Source organism: Molossus molossus, unplaced genomic scaffold, assembly GCF_014108415.1.
Source record: "Molossus molossus isolate mMolMol1 unplaced genomic scaffold, mMolMol1.p scaffold_m16_p_23, whole genome shotgun sequence".
Classification (NCBI taxonomy): domain Eukaryota; kingdom Metazoa; phylum Chordata; class Mammalia; order Chiroptera; family Molossidae; genus Molossus; species Molossus molossus.
Genome location: NW_023425359.1, coordinates 3,391,097 through 3,417,282, shown reverse-complemented (window position 1 = coordinate 3,417,282; position 26,186 = coordinate 3,391,097). Strand labels below are relative to the sequence as shown.

The 26,186-nt window shown below is 44.1% G+C and overlaps 1 protein-coding gene across 1 annotated transcript in view; it reads right to left on the bottom strand.

The window, feature by feature from the left end:
* The window catches only part of RYR2 (ryanodine receptor 2), a 450,374-nt gene that overhangs the window by 222,412 nt on the left and 201,776 nt on the right, over nucleotides 1–26,186 (bottom strand). Inside the window, exons 28-30 of the mRNA XM_036277752.1 lie at nucleotides 24,761–24,908; nucleotides 8,420–8,628; nucleotides 6,358–6,532 (exon numbers count right to left, since the gene is read on the bottom strand). Coding sequence (XP_036133645.1) covers nucleotides 6,358–6,532; nucleotides 8,420–8,628; nucleotides 24,761–24,908 — 532 coding nt within the window. The remainder of the gene's footprint in view (nucleotides 1–6,357; nucleotides 6,533–8,419; nucleotides 8,629–24,760; nucleotides 24,909–26,186) is intronic.

The following is a 26,186-nucleotide window of genomic DNA, read 5'->3' as shown; positions in this document are numbered from 1 at the left end:
ATTTCATAAATCAATCCAGGGTGTGGCAGGTTTAGTTCATCTTTCTACTATTGAATAAAAGGGACACTGTATCAATTCTGTTCATTGTTTTGTGTTCTTTTGAATCAACTGTCTTTGGCAAAGGGATGAGGTGGTGTTTTTGGTGGGGGTGTGTTTATGTACTTTTCATTTCTTTTTATAATATTTTCTACCAAAGTTCAAGTACTCAGCACAGTAAACAAGGTCAGCATTGGAAGGCAGACTAAGAATTAGAGAGCCTGGCTCTGTAGACCAAAAAGGCATTGGCTCCTCAGAACATGCTAATAATTTTCTACCACTATGACTCATACTTCTTCCCTTGTTGAAATTACTGGCAATAAAAGCAAGACAACCCCTCAGAATAGCCCTGGCTGCTGTGGCTTAATGGTTAGAGCATTGGCCCTTGTATTGAAGGATCATGGGCTTTATTCCCAGTCAAGGGCATGTACCTGGGTTGCAGGTTTGATCCCCGGCCCCAGTCGGGATGGTACAGGAAGCAACCAATCGATGTGTCTCTCTCACGTCAAGGTTTCTCTTTCTCTGTCTCCCTCTTCTCTCTCTCCTCCCATTCTTTCCTGCCACTCTCTCTAAAGTATCAATGGAAAAAATATCCTCTGGTGAGGATTACCAAGAAAAAAACAGCACAAGACGACAGAAACTACATCCAATAATTCATAATGCTCGCAACCCAGTTTGTATTCATCACTATAAATACAAGTAAGTGGCTGCATAAGAGTGCACCTGCCAGGAGGCAAGGACGCATCCAGCGTGCTCGAGGAACGGGAATGATGAGTTTCTGGTTAAAACGTGAGACCACAGCTGTCTGCAGCGTGACAGCTCCTGAGCAGTCAACTGTCCCCAAGGAGCCAAAGAAAAGGACTGGAGAACCCAGCGGCGCTGGGGCAGCTGGAACCGCAGTTCCACAAACTGGCACATCTAAAACCTATGTGACATAAACCAGGGATACCGAGATAGAAACATCTTCTCAGCAGGTGAACATTTCTTCCTTTCTAACCACTCTACCTGTAGAAGGAGTCCCTACCCTCTGTGTGAAGCTCCTGGGACCTTATAAATCTGCAGAGTAGATCTCTGGGTGTTTGTTACATTAATAGTTGAACTTTGCTGTCTGTTCAGAACACTTTCATTTAAAATAGCAAGGGGGGCCCTGGCTGGTTTGGCTCAGCGGTAGAATGTTGACCCACAGACCAATGAGTTGTGGGTTCGATTCCAAAGGCCAAGGGCATGTACCTCAGTTGTAGTTTGTCCCCGGCCCTGGTCGGGGCCATGCAGGAGGCAGCCAGTGAATGTGTCCCTCTCACATCAATGTTCCTCTCTCTCCCTTTCTCTCCCTCCTACTCTATCTGAAGATAAACAGAAAAATATCCTCAGATGAGCATTAAATAAATAAATAAACAAACAAATAAATAAATAAATTAGCAAGGGGGATTTTTTAATTTTTTGTTTTCTCTTTTTATGTCTCTCAATTTAACAATTTTTCTTCAATTAATATTTATTTTATTATGTAAACAAGTATTTGTAAAAACAAACTATTAATTAAATAAAATGGGATATACCTACATGTTTCTCACATAGCAATGTGTGGAAGTGATGTGGGTATGAAATGATCCAAACAGCATGTTCTCCAAGTCGGCGACTGCAGACCCAGAAATCTTGCTAATTTGACCTTTGGCAGGTTACTCAAATTCTCTAAGCTTTAACCCTTTCTTCTGTAACATTTACCCCACACATATGCTCACTAAACTAAGTTTAAAATGTGGTAGAAGCCCTAGCCAGTTTTTCTCAGCGGTTAGAGCGTCAGCCTGCGGTCCAGAGAGACCCAGGTTCGGTTCCCGCTAAGGGCATGTACCTCGGTTGCAGTTTGTCCCCAGCCCTGGTTGGGTCGTGCGGGAGGCAGCCACTCGATGTGTCCCTTTCACGTCGATGTTTCTCTCTCTCTCTCTCCCTCCCACTCTGTTTGAACAAACAATGGAAAAATGTCCTCAGGTGACGATTAAAAAAAAAATGTGGCAGAAAAGGTAAAAGACACTAAATATGCATAACAAGAGAATAGTTAGTTATAACACGCATGCAAGATTAAATACATGCAGTCATTAGAAATCATGGTTAGGGCTCACCAAGATAAAACTGCTGACAGAGAAGAAACTAATGCCGCAGAGTAAGGGTGTCCAGGCTTCCGGTGCACTCCTCTTGCACTTTCAGGAAGGGCTGACATTTCTCACGATTTATTTAAAAGTCAAAAGTTAGCCCTGGCCGGTTTGGCTCAGCGGTTGGAGCGTCGGCCTGCGGTCGGGAGAGACCCGGGTTCGGTTCCCGCTAAGGGCACGTACTTCGGTTGCAGTTTGTCCCCGGCCCTGGTTGGTCGTGCGGGTGGCAGCCACTCAATGTGTCCCTTTCACGTTGATGTTTCTCTCTCTCTCTCTCTCCCTCCCACTCTGTCTGTACAAAAAATGGAAAAATGTCCTCGGGTGAGGATAAGAAAAAAAAAAAAAAATCTTTAAAAGTCAAAAGTTATGTTTAAAATGCTTTCATGCCTTAGGACAACATCTATAATGTTAAGTTAAAAAGGTGGCAATAGAAAATTATTTTAACATCTCAAATCTTTAACTGGGAGAAAAATTCACTAGAAGTTGAATTTCTTTCTGGGTCATGGGAATACATATAATATACATTATTTGTAACTATTGTAACTATTTTCATTACACTCCATTGTATTTTGCAAATGTTTGTGAATTATTACTTTTATACAAATGGATAGATGGAATTGTTCATTGGTTTATAACAGGTATATCCTCATAGGTTTTTTTTTTTTGCTTTATTGTTTTGATCCCTCTGAAGGAATGTATTTATGAAAGCATATCTATAAATAGAAATTAGCATACCTGTCTTTTTAATTTAAATGTAGAACTTAAAAATTAAATTGTATTCTGACTTTTGATGTGGTTTTAATAACTGCTATGATAACAAAGCAACTAATATTTCTAAAATCGATTTTGAAAATGGGCACACGCGCAGCAACTGGACGGCAGTGGGGTCTGAGATGAGAGCAGCTGCCACTGTGCAGTCGCCACGTGGCCAAGGGCCAGGCTCGGCCCTGCCGCCCGCATCACACTCTCAACAAAGGCCGCGTGCCTGCCACTAGGGCGCTGACCACAGGCGGTGTGCCTCCGCCGTGCGCCCCAGGACTGGTTGCCGGACGCTCATCCTAGTGAACACTCACAACCACTCAGACAGGCTCAACTTTCTTTTCTAAGTGGCCAGAAAAGAAAGCCAGATCTTCGAGATCTAAAAGTCCAGCCAGGTCATAAGCGACCAGACAGCAGAGGTTTTAGGCCCATGGACCATCTGGGCTCTGTTGAAACTCCTCATGCTGTAACTCTAGTGACCCGGCAGTGGCTGAGCATCAACCCTGCACCAAGAGGTCGCTGGTTCGATTCCCAGTCAGGGCACATGCCCAGGTTGTGGGCCCCATGCCCAGTGGAGGCGGCCAATCAGTGTTCTCTCTCATCGATGTTTCTCTCTCTCTCCCCCTCTCCCCCTTCCTCTCTCTCGAAAATCAATAAAGAAAAAAAAATTTTTTAAATAAAAAACGATTTACAAAAGCAGGTGGCAGGCTAGGTTTGGTCCTCCGGCCTTAGCTTGCCAACTGTGGCTCTAAGTTATATTCAAAACTGTCTGCATACAGTAACAGGTCCCCCATTCAGCAAATATCTAAAGAATACCTGCCATGTGCCAAACTCTGACCTAGGCTCTGGAAATACAGCGCTGAGCAGAATCAGAGCCCCTGACTTTCTGGAACTTACCTTTGTAGAGGAGACGATGAGTAAATAATGGACAACAGTGTGATGGCTGTGGGGGTGGAGGGGGTTGGGTGGAGGTGGTAGAGGGCATAGAGGGGACAAAACGTGATGGAAAAAACAAAATTAAAATAAATTAAATTAATAAGATTTGAAATATATACCAATAGAAATAATATAATGTCAGGGGATGAAAAATACCTCGACTGCCTGAACACTTGCCATAAATTAAACAAGACAGGTTGATGAATGATATCACTCTCAGTAGCAAAACACAGTAACTGAGGTTCAATTGTTGATCAGCATGAAGCGCACCGAGCACACTAATGTTCCCACACAATACAACAGATTTCCATGAATTCATGCACATGCACACGGGAGCTTTTGGTCCTACCTTCCCGCCTTTGTGTTTCTGGATCTTCCATTCGTTACCTTAACTGACACCCTTAAATAACAAAGTCTGAGGATAGCTCAGGAAGTTCAAATCAGTACACAAGACCAGCTAGTTACCGGGCCTGTGTCAGACCCCCCTAACATTAAACCTGTTAACAGAGGAGCTACAACGGGTAGCTGAACTGCCGCCCCCAACGGAAGACAGACGCTTCAGCACCTTAACTCTGCGGAGGAGCCTCCCTGCTCAGCGCAGAGTGGGCGTGACGCGCACCAGCATGGGGACCGGCAGTCACAGGGTTGGTGGGCGTGTGCCCAGTGATGCGGGTGTGGTAGGGGCTAAACTGAAAAGAGATAAAGCAGATCAAAGCACAGCAGCTTTTCCTAAGAACAGAGTGTTGGACCTTGAAAGTTGGCCAGTATAGACAAGTCATACAGAAATGTCTCTCTCCCACCTTCCCCTCCCACGTTAAAGATCCTACAGGCAACGCCAAGGAGGGGACCATGACGCAGGCAGGCCGTCTGTGCCACCACCCAGAGACACAGGCGTGCAAAACAGAAATCAAGTTATAAATGGAAAACCTCGATTAATTTTACAAATCTGTGCTTGAGAAATAATGGTCATACCTGCTCAGAGCTTGCTGAAAGAATGAATATAAACTCAATGCAAATAATGAGCTGGCTAACTTTTGAAGACTAATGATACATTTATAGAATATTAAAAGTGCTGATTGAGGTTTATCTTAAAATTCAAGACTATACATATTCAAAGAAAAGGATATATCCAAAAGCCATTCTGAAAAAATGCTTTCACTTATTTTGAAATTATATTTATATAGTATTTTATTAAATAGTGTCTTGTTTCTATGCCCTAGAGCAGCGACTGTCAACCTTTTCCCTCTCATGGAACAGATAAACTAACTACTAAAATTCTGAGGTACACCCAAAAAATGTATTTTGCCCATCTGGCCAAAAAAATATTCATTCACACTGGACGACTGCTGTTGTGTTGGCTGTTGTCATTTTTGTATTTGACAATCTAGGGGAAAAGAAGTCAGTGCCCCTGACTAAAGAGTCAGGTGTTACCTGTTTCAAAAATTCTTGCAGCTCACCTGTTGGAAATCACTGATCTAGAGCAACACTGTCCAACACTGTCCAAGGGTGGCGTCAGTGTGGCTACACCTGTGCTGTCCAGTAGGGGACACCACTAGCCAGCGCTCTGCATTGAGCCCTTGAAATGTAGCAAGTGCCTCCAAGAAACTCAATTTTTAACTTCATTTAATTTAAATTAATGGAATTAAAATGACCCCATGTAGCCAGTGGCCACCTGGCCGGAAGCATCTGCCTCAGGAAGAGATTGTGCCTCTCGCAGCCCTGCTCAAGGTCACCCGAGACCCACAGCGGAGGCATCTGCCCCCTGCACTGTGCTTCCACAGAACTTCCCGCATTTCTTTAGTTCAGAACTTCTCCACTGACCAGACATACGCAAGTGCTGACTCCCCGGCACACCGTCACCTGCACGAAGACAGGCATGTTTTATTCTCAGCCTGCAGCAGAGGGCCTAAACCGGGAGGTCCCCACGACATTTGTATGAAATGAATGAATAGAAGGAATCTATAAGCAGCTGAAGGGGAGTTTTAAGTAAAAATTTGACATCTGTGGAAAATGACCCTTTTGCCTGACTTTTATTTTCTTTTTCTTTTTTTGTTAATCCTCACCCGAGGACATTTTTCCATATTTTGTTCAGATAGAGTTGTAGGGAGAGAGAGAGAGAAACATCGACGTGAAAGGGACACATCGAGTGGTTGCCACCCACACGACCCAACCAGGGCCGGGGACAAATTGCAACAGAGGTACATGCCCTTAGCAGGAACCGAACCCGGGTCTCTCTGGACCGCAGGCCAACGCTCTAACCGCTGAGCCAAACTGGCCAGGGCGCCTGACTTTTCTTTTCTTACTCACATTCATAAAAGCCATTTCTGCCTCACTGAAATCTGGCGAGGTGGTGTGGGGAGCACCTGTGCTAAGGTCATGCCAAGGGCGTCTCCCAGCCGCAGCTCCTCTGCCCTCGCCCTCAGAAACGACGGTCCCAGAGCATCAGAACTCTGGGTGTCTCCACCCTGAACACACTTACCATCGCCGACGTCAAAGTCCTTGAAAGCCAGCTCTGACCCTGAGTCATCAAGAAGGATTTCCCCGTTCAGTGTGAACATCATGGTGTGTTCCGTCATGTCAACCATACAGCCCATGACATCACCAGCTTGCCACGTGCGCCCATAGTGCTCATTGCCCTGGTGCCACCGCTGGGCCTAGGGACAGAAAAGCCATTTGTCACAGAGAAGCTAGGAGAGCCACCCACCACTGCCGGCAGTCCTCACGGCACCCTCCCCCCATTAACTGAGCGGAGGAGGGGCCAGCCAGCACAGCCATCCACCAGGAGGCCCCGAGGGACAGAGACCCGGTGTGGGGATGCTGAGTCCCGAGCACCAACGCTGTGACCTCTGACCTGAGAAAAGCCCAAATGCTACTTCATGATTTTGAGTCTATCATTTTAAAAATCTACTACACATACTTTCTATTAAGAATTTACTTTTCTCCCTACAATGAGAGTTTCCCAGGACACTGGTGTTTTCCTCTAGTCCCCAAAATGTAAATTCATCATTGAATGACATTCTGATTTTCATCCATTTTAAAATAAAATTCCGTCCCTTGGAACCAATGGCACTGATAATTAACAAAATAGAAATCTTTAGGCATTTCAATGTTCACGGTGGGCCAGATGTCGTTTATAGTTGTGGGTACAAAAAGCAGAGTTTATTCTTATATTATTATTTCTTCATAATTGTATTATTTCCATATAAACAACTGTAAACCTGCTTTTCCTCACCCTGTATAATAAAACAAAAATAAGCTTCAAATCAAACCTAAAAATGATCCTAATATGTTTGCTGAAATAAAAAGCTAAAGATTGAATATAGATGCCAATATTGTTTGATATACACAGATGAAATCTCATATGTACATATACTTAAAACAGTTTGATAAATGTGACTTTGGAATATATAGTATATTCTATAAATCTGTAGGTACAAAATTAGTTATATTAATTAATTTGCCAGGTAAATCTTTTAACTTTTCCCTTAAACATCACTTTAATTATGATCTGATATGTAAAGGATATAGTCACCAATGCAAAACAATAATATGACTCTTTTCAAGTATAATACTTGGTAGTTTTTAGAAAATTTATTTAACTAAATTAGGTATCAAAAGGTGTTAAATTTTCCCACCTAAATAAGATAAGGATTCAAGAAATATGTATTTCAGAACAAAGTGGGTCAGTTGTCCTGGAAAACACAATACTAATTTCTAGCCTAGAAATACTTTCCATACATCACACCTGAGCACCCAAATGTCAATTTCTATGTGTTTAATTAAACATTTACCTCATATAAAAAGGAATACAGATCCATTGAAGAAAAATCATAGAATACAAATAAAAGAATATCTATAATTTTATCAACCAAAAATGAGTATTGTTATTCTATTGTGGTTATGTTCATATACACATTTTTATTTGTAATATTTAAATTATATAGATAAAATAATATTTAAACATTCATATGATGTATAAAGAAATAATAAAATAAGCACCCTTGCCTGGACAGTGTTGCTAAGTGGTTAGAACGTCAGCCCACAGACCAAGGGCTGCAGGTTTGATTCCCAGTCAAGGGCATGTGACTTCTGGAAATATATTCTCAGGTGAGAATTAAAAATAATAATAATGAAATAGAATAACTACCTAAAAATGTTAAAAATCAAAACTTTTGTGATTATAAACCACACTGCCTCAGGTATTCTTATAGTTATTAATTAAATGTGTCTACCTATCATTAATTATTGCTTGAGGATCCATTTCTTCCATGGAATTGCTGTGTCAGAGAGCATGCATTTTTAATCACTATATGCATTTTTAACACTGTTTCTAGACATGGCTGCTCCATCTTTTTGACAGTGATTTTACTGTATTTGTGGGGTGGAGAAAAATATTTTGAAACCACAAGGGCGAAAGTTTCCCTAGAGGCTATTTCCCAGATGTGTGCCCTGGAACATGCTGACATCACTGCCTACCAAAGCGGTTCCGGTTCGGGGAGAGCCTGCCACTCCAGCGTTGGGTGCTGGCAACACCCACTCACCTTGAAGCCATCAAAAGCAAAGGCATGTTCATCGGAGCCAAGTTCCTGATCAGGTTGGCAGCCTGGCCTGCTCCAGCCAACTCGCATGTCTCCAGCAGTGACAGCCTCGAATTCAAAGTACCACCTTCCTGCCTTCACGGCGTAGGTCTTCTCAGCCCGGAAGATGCGGAACCTCTCCCCGGTGCTGCTGCACACTTCGGCTCGGGCCGCTGGGGATTGAAGGAGAGTCCGGTGATGGTCGCATGAGCACCGAGACGGGAGGGCAGGTACCACCTGACTGGAGTAACTACACCTGCAGTGCTATGCTTGTGATGCTCTATTCTCACCTTGCTTCACATTTTACAAAGTGTGTTCACCTGGCCGGCCAGCCCATCGGCAGGAGCCAGCTTCGTAGCAAAGGGCACAGGGCTTCCACGGGAGGGGCTGCAGTGAAGCCTCGGCAACCCTGGGAATGGGGGGAGGCGGCTTTCCAGGAGGGAACTGCCTTTCTGTAGGAAAAACCACCAGTGGGTTGGTGGTTTGGTGGAGGAGGCGGAGATAAGCGTGAGGCATGGAGGGAAAGGAGACAGCACAAAAGACTGTCACCAGTCATATGAGAAACGGACAGACACCGACGGGTGAGAGAGGAGAGGGGAGAAGCAAGCAGGCTTCGAGGGAGGGGGAGAGAAAAAGCTATAAACAGCAGAGAAGGGTCACCATCCACAAACTCCCACTTCCCACATCTTCACTGTGAAGTGCTACACACGCAAACACTGTGTTTAAGAAAGTAAAAGCATCAAATCTAACATCAGACTCAGTGTGGGACAAAGGGAAAAAATATTTGTAGTAAATGGATTGAGAGTGGACACAATCAATTGAGAGCAGATACACATGGATTGATTGTGGATGCACATGGACTGAGAGTGGACACATGTGGACTGAGAGTGGACACATGTGGATTGAGAGTGGACACATGTGGACTGAAAATGGGCGCACGTAGACTGAGAGCCAGGAGTGAGAAGCCTCAGATTATGGAACTTGAAGCCAGGGTGATCGTGAGAATGGAAGCCCCCAGGAAGTCACAGGACATGGGTGCAGAGTCCACTGCACTGACATCTCAAAGCATGCAGTCAGCTCAGCTGGGTCTGGGTTAGATACAGCGAAGGAAACTGAAGTGATTAATCAGTCACAGCTTACAAATGACAGAATCTGGGAGCTGCCTCGGGCTAAAGGCTGTGCTCTTTGCCTCTGGAGCTGGCAGAGTCAATAGGTTAAATGCTAGTCCTCACCTGTTCACCTTCTAAGAGTTGGGAAAAATCTTATAATTTTTAATAGCATTCTTATACACCAATGAAGAACTCATAGAAAGAGAAACTGAAAAAACAATCCCATTTACCATCGCGGCAAAAAACCTGAGATACCAAGGAATAAACTTAACCAAAGAAGTAAATGACCTATTTGCAGAAAACTACAGGACATTGAAAAAAGAAACAGAGGAAGATATGAAATAATGGAAGCATATACCTTGTTCATGGATTGGAAGAATTAACAACATTAAAATGTCCATACTACCCAAAGCAATCTATAGATTTGATGCAATCCCCATTAAATTACCAACGACATATTTCATAGAACTAAAACAAATACTCCAGAAGTTTATATGGAACCAAAAAGCCACAGCAATCCTTAAAAAGAGCAAAGTAGAAAGGATCACAATACCGGATATCAGTTTATACTACAAAGCCATCGTCATCAAAACAGCCTGTTACTGGCACAAGAACAGGCATATAGATCAATGGAACAGAACAGAAAACCTGGAAATTGACCCAGGACATTACACTCAATTAATATTTGACAAAGGTGGCAAGAGCATACAGTGGAGTAAGGACAGCCTCTTTAATAAATGATGTTGGGAAAACTGGGCAGCTACTTGCAAAAAAATGAAACTAGACCACCAACTTATACCATACACAAGAATAAACTCAAAATGGATGAAAGACTTAAATGTGACCCATGAACCCATAAAAATCCTAGAAGTAAATGTAGACAACAAAATTTCAGACATCATACGCAGCAGAATTTTCACTGATACAATGCCTAAGGCAAAAGAAACAAAGAAAAAAATTAATACACGGGACTATATCAAACTTAAAAGCTTCTGCATAGCAAAAGAAACAACCATCAAAATAGAAAGGGAACCCACTATTATGGGAGAGCATAATTACCAATTTGCAATTATAATAAGCTGTTAATTTCCAAAATATATGGAGTGCTCATACAATTCAACAAAAGGAAAACAAAGAACCCAATTAAAAAATAGGCAGAAGACCTAAAGAGACACCTCTCCAAACAGGACATACAAATGGCCAAGAGAGATATGAAGAAATGCTCAGCATCACTAAACATCAGAGAGATGCAAGTTGAAACAACTATGAGGTATCACCTCACACTTGCCAGAATGGTTACCATCAACAAATCATCAAACAAGTGTTGGCGAGGATGTGGAGAAAAGGGGACTCTAGAACACTGCTGGTGGGAACGCAGACTGGTGCAGCCACTATGAAAAACAGTATGGTGTTTCCTCAAAAAATAAAAAATAGAACTGCCATTTGATCCAGTGGTCCCACTTCTAGGAATATATGCTAAGAAACCTAAAACACCAATCAGAAAGAATATATGTACCCCTATGTTCATGGCAGCGCTATTTACAATTGCTAAGATCTGGAAACAGCCCAAGTGTCCATCAATAGATGAATGGATAAAAAGCTGTGGTACATACACAGAATGGAACACTATGCAGCTGTAAGAAAGACAGATCTCTTATCCTTTGAGACAACATGGAGGGACCTGGAGAGTATTACGCTAAGTGAAATAAGCCAGTCAGAGAAAGACAAACACCACATGATCTCACTCATTTGTGGAATATAATGAACAAAATAAGATGATGAACAAAACAGACCCAGAAACAAAGAGAGGAGTACGGTTCAGACTGACAAATCTCGGGGGGGCGGGGGGGGGAGATGAGATAAACCACAGAACTTATATGAATGTATGAGTAACCAATGGACACAGACAACAATGCTGGGGGGTGAGGGGAATGGGGAGAGGGTGTCAATGAGGGGAAAAAAGAGAAACATCTGTAACAAAAATATATAAAAATTGGGGGTAAAAAAGAAGTTCTGCTCTAAAAAGAAAATATAAAGTTTAGTAACAGCTGAACCACTGACTGCACATGAGCAAAAAAAAAAAAAATCCAGGTACGTTCTAAAGGTCCCCAATAAACACACAGCTAGACCATCCTTAACAATTTAAGATTAGATTGAAGTAAAGAAAATGAAGTAAAAGATCCTACCACATAGGAAAAGCTAATTTAATGAAATGATCAATTACTGCTTTTTGATTATATTTGTAGAGATTATAGGGTACACAGCGAAACTGTATCTCTAATAAACCTTTCAACAGCTGGGTTACGTTTCTGAATAAGTAACACTTTGGTTCCCCTCTTTCCCCACGACACACGTGCACACACCTGACCACCCGTCTGCTCCAAGCCGCTCATCCTGCAGCACTGAGAGCCTCAACTCAGAACGTCACCTCACGCGTGCTCACGTTTGCACACACACCTCAGCACGCGATGCGTCCGAGCAGCGTACTGAGAAGTGCATGCATTGACACAGGCTGAAACTAAAGCAGTTGTAATACTATGTGGAGCACAGCGTGACAGCTCTCGGAAGAGTAGATGTTTGCTTTGGGGGACAGACAGGGGCCTGAATGACAGGCAGAAACATCTTACGGCAAAGGACAGAAAGTGCTCATGTCTATTAGTGACCAAATGATTTATGAAAGATAGGGCAGTAAACTACTTTTTGAGGGGGGAAAAATGAGATATTATGATACTTAAAGGCAGTTGTTGCTACATAGAAAATAGCCGTAAATGCTGCAATACTAAAAAAAAAAAAAAAAAAGGAAAAGCAACATTTTAGAGTTAATATTTCCTTGAGAAACAGCACACTGACCCGTTGTTTCCCGAAGTGATGGTTGTGACCTTCCCTAAAGTAATGAAAGATCAATGGACCTTGACACTGCGCTAACACTTGGAGATTACTTTTCAGAATAGAAAATAGCTTTTGGGTAGTTACCTTTATTTTAATTATGTCCACATTTGCAAATAAAATCATACATTATATTTTAGTATGAACTAATAGATAAAACACCCAATTTTCTAAGTATGGACATTCAGGTTTTCAGGATTCTAAACTACTAAAATCCTCACAGGTTTATTTTCCCGTTTTCTGTTTCCAAGGCACCGACCCCACTGACATGCAGAGCGGGCTCAGGGAATACAAACAACTTTTAATACTGGCTCAAATCTAACATGTCGGAAGGCAAATATGGTACAAAGTATAACAATTGCCTTAAAAACCCACTGCAAGTTTCTCTTGGTATTAAGATCTATACTAAGATCTACCGCAGCGCTGTCCACTAGCGAGGGCAATGAGAAGGGGGGCTAATGGAAAATGTGGGCGTCAGAGGCCGCAAGGCGGGCTGTCTTCGTCCCAGTTTGCTCCCCACCTGGAGCCGCAGCTCTGGCTTTTCACACTCGCTGCCGGGACTCGATCGGGCTTGAAATGGGCTTGTCTTCACAGACACCACTAAGACTCCCTCCAAATGTCTGCGTGTGTCGGGGATTCCGTTCTGTATTTCTTACATTTGTTTAGGGGAGGTGACATCCATGGTTTAGGAAGCAACAGTCAGCATTCTGGATCTTGATAAAAAGATACTAAATGAAACTCTAGAACCACTGAAATTATAAAAAAGACCCAGGCGATCTGTAACAAATTTCTTTGCACACCCGTAGTATCAAACAACTGGGCACAGAGGGGTGCGGTGAAAACACTTGGATTGAGGAACAGAGTCTCTCCCGAGCCCTGGACTTAGGTGCCCAGACACACACCTGAGGGCCGGGCTGCACCACTGTCCCCAAAGGTGCACTACTTAGGCTGTGCTTCAATTTAAACACCACATTCATTTATGTTTGGTAGGCGATTCTAGCTTGTGTGTGTTATATAAATGACTTTTATAGTGTTGTAATGAATATAATTATAATTGACATTTAAAAAATGAAGTCAGCAGATATATTCCTAATGAACTTTATCAAGGCTGCTGTATTCAAAGAAGAAATTCAGGAGTTATGGCTTTAACAAACCACCTTGAGATCAAGGGCAAGGTCTGAATAATACTGTGTTCTCAGTGCCCTCCAGAGACTGGCACAGAGAGGGCACACAAATGACTGATCAAACAGGACCCAAGGCATCTATCCACGCACACTGTGCTGTAAACCTTACGTTTAAAAGACACTGGCCCCTAGATGGCAGGCAAGATCCGATTATGCACTATTCAAATTATAAATTATTTATAAGTTATGAAGGAAGGGAAGCTAATCTCTTAAAACATGTCCCAAGTGAAATAACACAACAAAACTCTAGTAAAAGAACTAAACAAAATGGAGACAAGCAATCTACTAGATGCAGAGTTCAAAACACTGGTTTTAAGGTTGCTCAGTGAACTTAAGGAAATAGTAGATGAACTTAGAACTTCAAGAAGGAGACAGGAAACATAAAAACAATTATAAAAACATAAAAAAGATCCAGTCAGAACTGAAGAATACAATAATTGAAATGAATAATACACTAGAAGGAATCAACGATAGATTAGATGAAGCAGAGGATTGAATCAACAATTTAAAACATAAGGTAGCAGAAAATATCCAGTCAGAGCAACTCAAAGTAAAACCAAAAAATGGATAGTTTAAGTAGCCTCTGGCACAACACCAAGAGGACCAACATTTGCATCATGGGGGTGCTAGAAGGAGAAGAGAGACAGCAAAGAATTGCAAACCCATTTGAAAAAATGAGAGAAAACTTACCTAATTTGGCCAAGGAAACAGAAATACAAATCTAAGAAGTGCAGAGAGTCCTAAACAAGATGAACCCAGAGAGGCTCACACCAAGACACACCATAATTAAAATGCCAAAGGTTAAAGACAAAGAAAGAATCTTAAAAACAGTGAGAGAAAGGCAATTACTTACCTACAAGGGAGCTCCCATAAGGCTGTCAGTTGATTTCTTGACAGAAACTGCAGACCAGAAGGGAGTGGCTGCTTCCCTGTGTTCTATGTGTTAGGTAGAGCTGCTATGTCTCCCAGTCTTGGCAGAGTGACCTTATTAGATGTCCTGTGGGGCCCAGCGGCAATGCTTCCCAGGTCACCTGAGCAGGGTGCTCCAGATGCACCCCCTAAGTGAGCTGTGTGTATCCTCCTGTTGTAGTTGGCATGTTAATGGGAGGAACTTAGCCCCAGGCAGATCAGCTGGAGGGCTGATCAGCTCTGCAGGAGCTGACCCCATGGAACGGAACTCACTTCAGTGGGGCACAGGTACCCACCAAATGCACCCAATGAGTTTGCTGCTTGTGGAGAAGGTTGGGTGGTGCTTTGTGGTCAGAGGCTGTCTGGTGGGTGCGCTGTCTCTGGGGCCTCCCAAGACATGCAGGCTAAGTTCAGATACTGCCTGTACCCTGCCTAGAGACCCTCACTATGAGCTACAAAGTGATCTGCAGATGACTGCCACTTGTGCTGGGCTTGGCACTGCTTTGTAGGAGGTACGAGATATGCCACGGCTAGAGACTGCTTGCTTGGGCTTTGTGGACCTTTGAGAGATTTTAGAATAGTCCAAAGTATGAGCCAAGACAGGTCACTTATATGGAAAAGCCACTGGAAGTGGCTTCGGTGGACCTGCAAACTGAGTGGGTGCAGGGTCTCAGGGAATCACCAGAGCGGGGCTAGCAGCCTTAGCCAGGTTGATGAAGACCTGGTGCCCGCCTGTGCCCGCTAGTGGAGGGCTCAGCAAAGAAACAATGGCCTCTGCCAGCACTTCGCCTGGGAGAAGCTGCCACTGCAGCTCCTGCTGGACAAGTCAGCTGCTCGCCTTATTCCCTGGCACCTTCGCAGCTTCCCCAGCATGGGGGCTCAGAGCAACTGAGTCTGTGCGCGGGCCCTTTAAGAGGAGCTCCTGGGACTCCAGCAGCCTCAGCCTCCCTCAGCCTCAGTCCCCACTGGTTTCCACAGCCAGGAGTTATGGGGACTTCCCTTCCTGGCACCAGCACCATGGGTTGGGGCCTGGTGTGGGGCTGGGACCCCTCATTCTTCAAGGGGGACCTTCACAACTGAGATACTCCTCCCAATTTTTAACCTCCACATGTGGTTGTGGGACCAGCCCACTCAGCGGCCACACCCCTGCTACCCCTCTCCACATGGCTTCTTCTTGATGTCCCTGATTATAGGACTTCTGTTCAGTTAGAGTTCAGGGTTCTGTGACAGCTGTTCCGAAGCTGTCATTCTGACGCGGTCCTGGGAGGAGGTGAGCTCAGTGCTATCCACTCTCCATCTTGACTGGAAGCGCCGGGGCTTTATTTCAATGTCTCCCTTTCTCTGGGATCTTTTCCTTAGCATACAAAAATGTCCACATTTCTCCCATTAAAAAATGAAATCACAGACCCTCTTTCTCTACAGCAAGTCTCAGCTTCGCACTGACACGTGACTAAGTCCTGGCCGCTCTGCCTGTCCTCACATGCCCTCCCATCAGCATGTTAAACGTCAACCCAGTCTCCCCGGCGCCACCTCCACCTGCTCCAACCCCGTGTCCCAGGTGCCTGACACCTACAACCAGACCCTGTCGCAGACCCGCCTCTGTGCTGTTCTCTGGGACAGCGCGGCCCAGGCCAGCCCCCACCTCCCCTTCCCGAGGGCCTCCATGCCGCTGTCCTTGCCCCTTTCTTCACGTCCAGTCCGTTCTCCAAAGATCCTCTACGGTAACTTTTTTATATAGAAAAGTCACTTTCCAGCCCTGGCCAATTTGGCTCAGCGGTGAGAGCGTCAGCCTGTGGTCCAGAGAGACCCGGGTTCCCGCTAAGGGCATGTACCTCGGTTGCAGTTTGTTCCCGGCCCTGGTTGGTCATGCGGGTGGCAGCCACTCGATGTGTCCCTTTCACATCGATGTTTCCCTCTCTCTCTCTCTCTCTCCCTCCCACTCTATCTGAACAAAAAATGGGGGGAAAAATGTCCTCGTGTGAGGATAAAAAAAAAAAAAGAGACTTCCGGTCAGGATGGCGGGTAGGTGAACGCGGTATCTCATCCTCCCACAACCACATCAAAGTGACAACTAAACTACAGAACAACCATCATTCAAAACCGCCTGACATCAAGCTTAATGAAGTCCTACAACTACGGGATTAAAGCAGCAGCCACATCCAGACTGGTAGGAGGGGCGGAGGGGACGGGCTGGTCCCACACCCAAGCGTGGCAGATAAAAATCAGGAGGACACCTCGGCTGGGAAGGTCCTTCCTGAGGACTGGGGGGTCCCCGTCCCACACCAGGTGCCTCGCTCAGGGTTCCAGTGCCAGGAAGAGAATCCCCATCACTTCTGGCGGGAAAAACCAGCGAGAACCGAGGCTCAGGGAGGCTGAGGCGGCTGGAGCCCCTGGCAGCTCCTTAAAGGGCCCGTGCACGGACTTATCGGACTCTCTCCCTCTAAGCTCGGAGGGGAGGCAGCTCGAGGAGTACCAGAGACATACAGGGAAGGACTGAGCTGTTTGGCACTGGAGCGAGGGCTGGAGAGGGGGCTTTCTCCGGGACAGACGTGCTGTGAGAGGCCTTTGTTCCTTTGGTGAGCCCTTCCCTGGGGCGGCAGACAGCCGCCATATCTGGGACCCCAGCAACCTGGCTCACACTGGTAGCCCCGCCCTGGTGACTCCCTGAGGCCCCGCCCACCCAACTTACAGGCCCACCCAAGCTGTTGCCAGTTGCTTTACCATAGGATTGGCCTGCCTTGGATCCTACTTCAGGTTTTTCCTAAATTCTTTCAAACGAGCAGCATCTGGTCTCAGCTAGCCCCATACCGCTCATTAAGTAATACACAGAAACAAACACAGGGAGGCAGCCAAAATGAGGAGACAAAGAAACAGGTCCCAAATGAAAGAACAGAACAAAACCCCAAGAAAAGAACTAAGCATAATGGAGATAAGCAACCTAACAGATGCTGAGTTCAAAATACTGCTTATAAGGATGCTCAATGAACTTAGTGAGAACCTCAGTGAACTTAGTGAGGGCCTCAAGAGCATAAAAAAGGACCAGTCAGAACTGAAGGAGACATTAATTGAAATAAAGAATAATTTACACAGCTTCAATACTATACGTAAATCCAAGAAGCAAACCATTGATTTGGAATATAAGGAAGCAAAAAATGCCCAATCAGAACAGCAAAAAGAAAAAAGAATAAAAAAAAAATGAGGATAGTGTAAGGAGCCTCTGGAACAACTTCAAGCGTGCCAACATTTGCATCTTGGGGGTGCCAGAAGGAGAAGAGACAGAACAAGAAATCGAAAACCTGTTTGAAACAATAATGGCAGAAAACTTCCCTAACTTGGTGAAGGAAACAGACATACAAGTCCAGGAAGCACAGAGAGTCCCAAACAAGATAAACCCCAAGAGGCCCACACCAAGACACATCATCATCAAACTGCAAGTGGTTCAAGACAAAGAGAGAATCTTAAAAGCAGCAAGAGAAAGGCAGCTAGTTACCTACAAGGGAGTTCCCATAAGGCTGTCAGCTGATTTCTCCAAAGAAACTTTGCAGGCCAGAAGGGAGTGGCAAGAAATATTCAGAGTGATGAAAAGCAAGAACCTACAACCAAGATTACTCTATCCTGCAAAGCTGTCATTTAGAATTGATGGCCATATAAAGAGTTTCCCAGACAAGAAAAAGTTAAAGGAGTTCATCACCACCAAACCGTTATTATATGAAATGATGAAGGGTCTTTTTGAAGAAAAAGATAAAATGTATGAACAAACAAAATGGCAATGAATACATATCTATCAACAATGGAATCTACAAACAAAATGAACAGGTAGATCAGAAACATTCTCATAGATGATACAGAGAACATTTTGTTGGTTGCCAGATGGGAGGGGGTTGGGGGAATGGGTGAAAAAGGTGAAGGGATTAACAAGTACAAATTCATTGCCAGACTGACAAACCTCAAAGGGAAAGGGGTTGGGGGTGGGGTGGGAAGAAATAAACCAAAGAACTTATATGCATAACCAATGGACACAGACAATAGTGTGGGAAAAGGCGAGAGGGGGGCGGGAGTGGGGAGGAGGGGGTCAATGGGGGAAAAATGTGGAACATCTGTAATACATTCTACATTCAACAATAAAGATTTAAAAAAAGAAAAGTCACTTTTCCCATCTCTGCCTCCTCCACTCCTCGCCCCTTCCGGACCCCACTCCGCATGCATCTGCAGAGCTCGGTGACGTCCCCACGAGCAGTGTGACCCACCCTGTGCCTGCACAGGTGCCAGTCTCTTGGCCTGGAAGACATGAACCTGGGTGATTCCTACTCATCCTTCTAATGTCATCCTAGTGATATCTGCTTTGTTGGTTTTAAAACATGTCTACAAATATTTATCACACCTTCCTTCAAAAAGTGTAGCTTCAGCGTGGGCTGCATTTCATGACTTGCTTTGAACAGACAACACGGTGGAAGGACGTGTAACAAGCATCGAGGCTCCGCACTGTCCCTCAGATATTGCCCGGGCGACCAGATGGCCTGTGAGGGCTCTCAGCATCCTCTGAGGAGGTCTCGAGCCCACAGCCAGAGAACACCGAGTCCACCAGCAACAGTCGCACGAGTCAGCTGTCTCAGAAGGGAACCCTCCAGCCCCGGGAGTCTGCGGATGACTGTAGCCCTGACCAACGTAAGAGGAACCTCAAGAGAGACCATAATCCAGAACCTTAGACTCCTCCACAAACTCCTAACCGCAGAAATGAGAACAGCCCTGGCCAGTGTGGCTCAGGGTTAGAGCGTGGGCCCGCAGACCAAAGGTTGCAGGTTTGATTCTGTCAAGTGCACATACCTGGGTTGCAGGTTTGCTCCCTGGCCCTCGTCGGGGCACATGCAGGAAGTAATCAATGTGTCTCTCTCACATCAATATTTTTCTCTCTCCCTCTCCCTCCCTTCCACTGTCTAAAAATCAATGGAAAAAGTGTCCTAGGGTGAGGATTAAAAAAAAAAGAAACTGAGGTAATAACGGGTCACTGTTTTCAGCTATTAAGTTCTAGGGTGGGGAGGGAATTTGTTACAGAGCAACAACAACTCCTCTACGAGATATCTCTGCCACCTCCAGGTGAGCTCACCCCGGGCGCTGCGACACTGCGCATTGATGCTCGCCCCACACCACAATGGTGGCAATTCTGTCTGCCTTCCCTGCCTACCTGAGGGTTTACCTGTGGGCAAGAACGGTTTCATTCACGTTTGAATCCCCGGAACTAGGCACAGATGTTCAATAACTACGTACTGAAATCAAAAGGAAGTGAGGATCATGAAACCAAACATGAAACCAAAAAATGGATTTGTAAGTATCAGCTCCTTTTCTTTCTTCTTGAAATTTACATAAGTCACAAGAAAGTAGGTAACCACAGATAGTAATACACTGTATCACAGGTGCATTAAAAAGATAAAATTATGGTTATAAATAGTGTAAAATGCTACATGTCATAAGAATAATCTTATCCAGCATCATCTTGGAGTAAAGTTTGCCCTAAACATGACTATATCAGATGTAGTTTATTTTCTCAGCTGAAAAGGTCTTTAAAATATAATCATTATTGATCATTTTTTTCTGGAACATATTACACATTTCTTTTTACAGGGTAAAATGTATTCACTTGAATACTGACTACATATATTTTTTAATGTGTTTCTTTTCTTCGAACAGGTCTTGCAGATAGAGCCCTGGAGGGTACTTGTCCACGCCCACTGCTGTGGGCTGGCCATCTGGCCCCTTTGCGGGGAGGCAGCACCGTCACCCCCTTCGCCTGCCTCTCCTCGGTCAGGCTGCACAGGCGAGCGTCTGCTCAGATGTGCTTTCCTGTAACTCATCGCATCCCCGGCACAGTTCGGGACTTGGCTCGTGTCCTGAATGATACCATCTGAGCCTGCTTCCTACGGACACTCCAGCAAAGCTCACATTCCACGGTGAGACGGCACCGCGATGCTTTTCACCAGCTCCCACTCCAAAGTTTACCTGATGTGGCTTTCGCGTGTGTGTGTGTGTGTGTGTGTGTGTGTGTGTGATCACGTGTTGGAAGCGCAAACACAGAGGTGACAATTCACGCCCTCGGGCTGAAGTCCTGGACTGTGAGGGTCGCGCCTGCTGCTCTGTGCCTGCTCCGTTTTCCTCTGTGCTGACCCCACACGTGTCCTCACGTCTGGGCAGAATCACACCACCCTGTGCGGTGTTCTCCCGGGTGTGTACTCTTATAAGCTGTAAGATATTATTGAGTGTGTTTATATTATATTAATGGTATTGTGCTACTGCTCTATTCCAAGCTTCATGGTCACTTTTTCTGAATTGCTGTTAATGTTATTTTTTTTTTATCCTCACCCGAGGACATTTTTCCATTTTTTGCTCAGACAGAGTGGAAGGGAGAGAGAGAGAGAAACATTGACGTGAAAGAGACACATCGAGTGGCTGCAACCCACACGACCAACCAGGGCCGGGAACAAACTGCAACTGAGGTACGTGCCCTTAGCAGGAACCCAACCCGGGTCTCTCTGGACCGCAGGCCAACGCTCTAACCACTGAGCCAAACTGGTCAGGGCTTATTTTTTAACATTTTATTATTTTTTAAAATTTATTTCCAAGAAATGGATACATATGATGCTCCCAGTGTTTGTGACCACAAACGATGCTGTGGTGGACACATTCGTACACACCCTGCACTGAGCTACGCATTCGTGATTCCACAGCGAGTGTGGCGTTGTGGGCCATAACCGTGGTTCCCATGGGTTACACACTTTCCACTCACCAGCCTTGCCAGGGTCTACACTTCTTTGGGAAACAAATGGGGTTCCTACTTTCTCACATCCTTGTCAACATTTGGTATCATACAGTTTCTAATTATTTTAATTTGTTGGATATTAAGTAATAATTATTTTACTTTGTATTTCTCTGATGATTAAGGATATCTGAAATATCTTCATATGTTTTTCAATCTATGAAGTTTCCCTTACTATTCATATATTGCCTATTTGTTTGTTTAAGTGAAACATAATTAACAAATAACATATTAGTATCAGGTGTACAACGTAATTAACTCATCTTTATATGTATTGCAAAATGGTCATTAGAATGAATCTAGTTAACATCTGTCGCCACAGTTACAAATTCTGTTTCTTGTGATGAGAACTTTTAAGATCTAGTCTCTCAGCCACTTTCAAATGCACAGTCACTATGATGTGCCTCTTACCCTTTACTTACTTTATAAAGAGAAATCTGCACCTTCTCCTGTGACCTTCACTCACTTTGCCCATAACTAACCATAAGTGACCATAATGAACTCGCTCCTTGAAGTCTCGAGGTTATCCCTAAAGCCATTATTCATTATTTCTGTGAGCTAGTGGGTTTTCTTTCCTGGTTTCTCTCTAACAAACACGACATCATCTAGAAGGTTACGAGGCTGCCAGCCCGACTTTGGCGGCACTTTCTTGATGTGATTTTCAATAAGTCTCAGAAAGTCCCTATGAAGGAACAGGCATAACTTCCAAATGCTTAAAATGATGCCAAATAAGAGGAGAGAGGAAAGAACAGATAACTGTGTATTTATTAAGGTCTTACGTAATCAAAATGTAGTCTCATGGGAAGGAATGAAAATAAAATATGGAAATAGAAAATTATTGCTATATCAGACTTTAAAACCTGGGGTGATTATTTCCCCCCAAAACTTCATTATTACCATTATAACATCTTTCCAACAGAAAGACACTGACAAGCATCTCTCCTCTAACACTCGCCGGGATGCCTAAGTGTCAGGAAGTACCTGAAACCCTATGGGGGCTCAACACTTCTATGACTGTCACTGTATGCCTCACAGAGCAGCTGAAGCAAGTCTTTTTCTTTTTTTAATATTTTTTTTACTAATTTTTTTGGGGGAGAAGAAGGGAGAAAGATAAAAGTATCGATGTGAGAGAGACACATTGATCGGCCGCCTCCTGCACGCCCCCTACTAGGGACCAAACCAGCAACTCGGGCATGCGCCCTGACCGGGAATCGAACCTGGACCTCCCAGTCCATGGGACGATGCGCAATCCACTGAACCACACCAGCTGGGCCTGAATCAAGTTTTAAAAGTAAGCAAAATCACTGGGAATGTCATGAGGTATTATTAATAAATATGTGTATGCCTGTTACATCCAGTTCATTAAAAACCACATTTCAGAGAGGCTGTGAAAACTGGCCCCTTAGCACTGCGACTGAACACTGAAGCCCCACAGGACGGCACCGCCACTCAACACGCTGTTTCCCCAAGGAGATGTGAGACGCGGCCACTCGTAACTGACAGGTTACTCATGATAATCCATGAATGGTGATGTGGGAAAATATGTAATTGTCTAGAAGTTTAACAAACAAAACAACACAATGATGTTTAAGACCAGCAAACTCTGAAAGAGTTATAAAGTCGATAAATCCCTAAGAAGACTGATTCTGACAAAAACAGAGAAAACATAAATTGCCCACATCAAGAATGAAAGCAGTGTCACTACAGACCCTACAGACATCAAAAGGAAAAAAGAACAACTTGACATCAATAAATATGGCCACTTAAATAAAATAAACTAATTTACTGGAAAAAATGTAACCTACCAAAACTGACACAGAAAAAATAGAAAGTCTAAATATCTCCCATAGCTATTAAAGAAATTAAATTCATAATCAGATACCTTTCCTAAAAGATAAAATTCTAGGTGCAGATGGTTTTAATGATATATTCTCCAAAACATTTAAGGCAGAATAATGTAAAACCAACAAATTATGAAAAAAGAGGAGGGAACAACTTATCTTATAAGGCTAGCATTACTCTGCTGTCAAAGTCTGAGAAAGACATTGCAAGAATAGAAAGTTACATACCAGTATTCCTTATAAAAAGACATGAAAATCCTTAACAAAATAGCAAATAGAATCCAGCTAAATGTAAAAAAAAAAAGGTATTACACCATGACCAAGTAGACTTATCCCAGAAATGCAAACTTGTTTTAATATTTAAAAACTCAAGGTCTTTCACAATCTGCACAGCGCATGATAAGCACTGAATATTAGCTCTTATTACTATGTAAGGTCTGGATCCCTATGCCCAGACTATACTGAAAGTATTAGTCATCAAAGGATATTTGAAATCGATTTTTAAATTTCTTCTATTAAAAAAATAGGCACTATAATGAAATATACAGTCCTATTTTATTTTTTACAATTTTAAAATACTGATAGTAATATTGTGAAGATAATAAACAAAAACCTCTTTTCAGCTGGAGTTGGGAGGGCCTGGAGAGGGATCCCTCATGCCCTACCACTCATCACCCGACACAGAAGAAAGTACTTCCCAGCTCCAACAGGAAAACATCTTCCTACTCTACCTCCCCACAAGGAAAAAGAAGGATCTTCTCACCTGGCAACCACTCAGCCAATGAAAAGCCACTACACTTAGCACTTCCCCGTTTCTTCCAATGGACTCTCTGTTAACAACCACTAAAACTTTCTCTATAAAAGAAGATTCCTCTCCTTTTTTCTCTGGGTTTGTGGGGGCGCACCATCGGACCACACGTCCTGAACTGCAATTCTCTGTTGTTCCCAAACGAACCCTGGAGAAATATCTGACTGTCTATTTATTTAAGATCAACAATACCAACTCATACTGTAGGGACAAAGGATTAACAAGTTGATCCTTTTAAACCATATTCTTCAAAGGTCTTATTTCAGAGAAATGCATTCTTCATAAAACCTTTACATGTCCATTTATTCAACACATACTGATTGAGTGCCCATTCTAATGTTTCCCTTAAAGCAAAATACGTATTGCACTAATTGATACTGCCCACATGAATGAGGATAAATAATGAAGGTTTTGAAAACACTAGCTCTCACTACAGTTTACTCCCATAAACAACTAAAACCAGTTCTTCTGAAGGACCGCTGGTGGAGTGGGGGAATCAGATAGTTCAATGTGCACCTTAGACTCTTCGGGAAGGTAAACCCACTTCTTCCCCTGCAGAACCACTGTGGTCCCGATCACTCTACTGAGAGATGGGTCTCATCCTTCAGTGTCCTTCAGGAAAAAAGTGCCCTGAAGTACACACTGCTACAAGATTACATGCCGCAGGACTCTGCCCGTACTCCCCCTCTATCCATTTATTTGTCTTTAAGAAACGACTCCTGGGTTTGCAAGCAGAGGGAACCAAGCGGATCTGAAATACCGTGGTCTTGGTCGGGCGCCTCCAGGCTGTAGCCGTACCCCAGCAGCGTGCGCACGGCCTCCCGGAGGCTGTCCTTGTTGGACTTCTTGGTTCTGTCATCGAGAAGGGTGTAGGGCACAAGGCGAGGGTTTCTTCTGTTCTTCACGTCCTACAGGAGGAACAAAGGTGTGGTCATTGAAGTAGTACCAACAACTTTTGCAAAGAATACAACAAAATGTAAAGCCCCTGAGGGTAAAAGCTGCCCCTTCCCCATTTCATTCCCTTTGGCTTCTCAGGCTGTAAAAGTTACCAGAACACTACCAATACAAAAGATTGAATCAAATGAATGTTTGCTTCAATTTAAAGTGAGCCCTCTCCAGGAGAAGAAGAAAAAAGAAAGAAAGAGAAAAACCACAGCAGTAACAAAAGCCAACTAGAAGGGTCTCTTCAACCATCTACCATGTGCCACGGTCCCAAGCAATGGGCGAACTCAGACAACAGACAATTTCCCTGCACAGCTGGCTGACAAGTATTGGTTTGAGAAGAGCAAAATGAGTACTGGTCATTGATTTTCAGTTAAGACCATGTGAGGCTGCTTAAGAGAAAACCCAGTATATAACCAAAGCTATGACCTAGAATAGCTTAAAAATGTACATTAAGTTTGCTCTATCGGTCAGAGTACCAGGCAATTCCAGGGGTAGAGACTTAACTACAAAACTATTGTTAAGAGGCTCCGAGTTAAACATGTGGTTAAAACTGTGTTAGCAAAGCAAGAAGACAGGCAATCTCACTGTCTTGGCAAAAGGGTGCTTGGTTTTACAGTGAGCACAAAACGTGCCATCGGGGAGGTGGAGGCCTGCAGACTGCAGGTCCCGGGCACTGAGGTCAGGACTCCCCCTCCACTCATTCACAGAGATCCTGCAGCTGCTGCTGCTGTCAGACCTCCCACAGTCCCAGAAGCTCACTCAGCTCCATTTCCTGGGGCATGGGGGGGGGGGGGGTGCTGGAGATACTGGCAAACCTTCCCAACAAAACAAGCCACATGGGTGGGTGGGAGTGAGAAAAGTTTCTCTTACTCTTGGCTTCCTACTTTCTAGTGACCTGCACTGAATACTACATCCTAAATGTTGCAGCCCCTAGAGGCAGAATGCAGGAGCCCTGGAACACCTGGACACAGAACACAATGCAGCAGCCCTGGAACACCTGAACACCTGGACACAGAATACAATGCAGGAGCCCCGGAACACCTGGACACAGAACACAATGCAGGAGCCCCGGAACACCTGAACACCTGGACACAGAACACAATGCAGGAGCCCCGGAACACCTGGACACAGAACACAATGCAGGAGCCCTGGAACACCTGAACACCTGGACACAGAACACAATGCAGGAGCCCCGGAACACCTGGACACCTGGACACAGAACACAATGCAGGAGCCCTGGA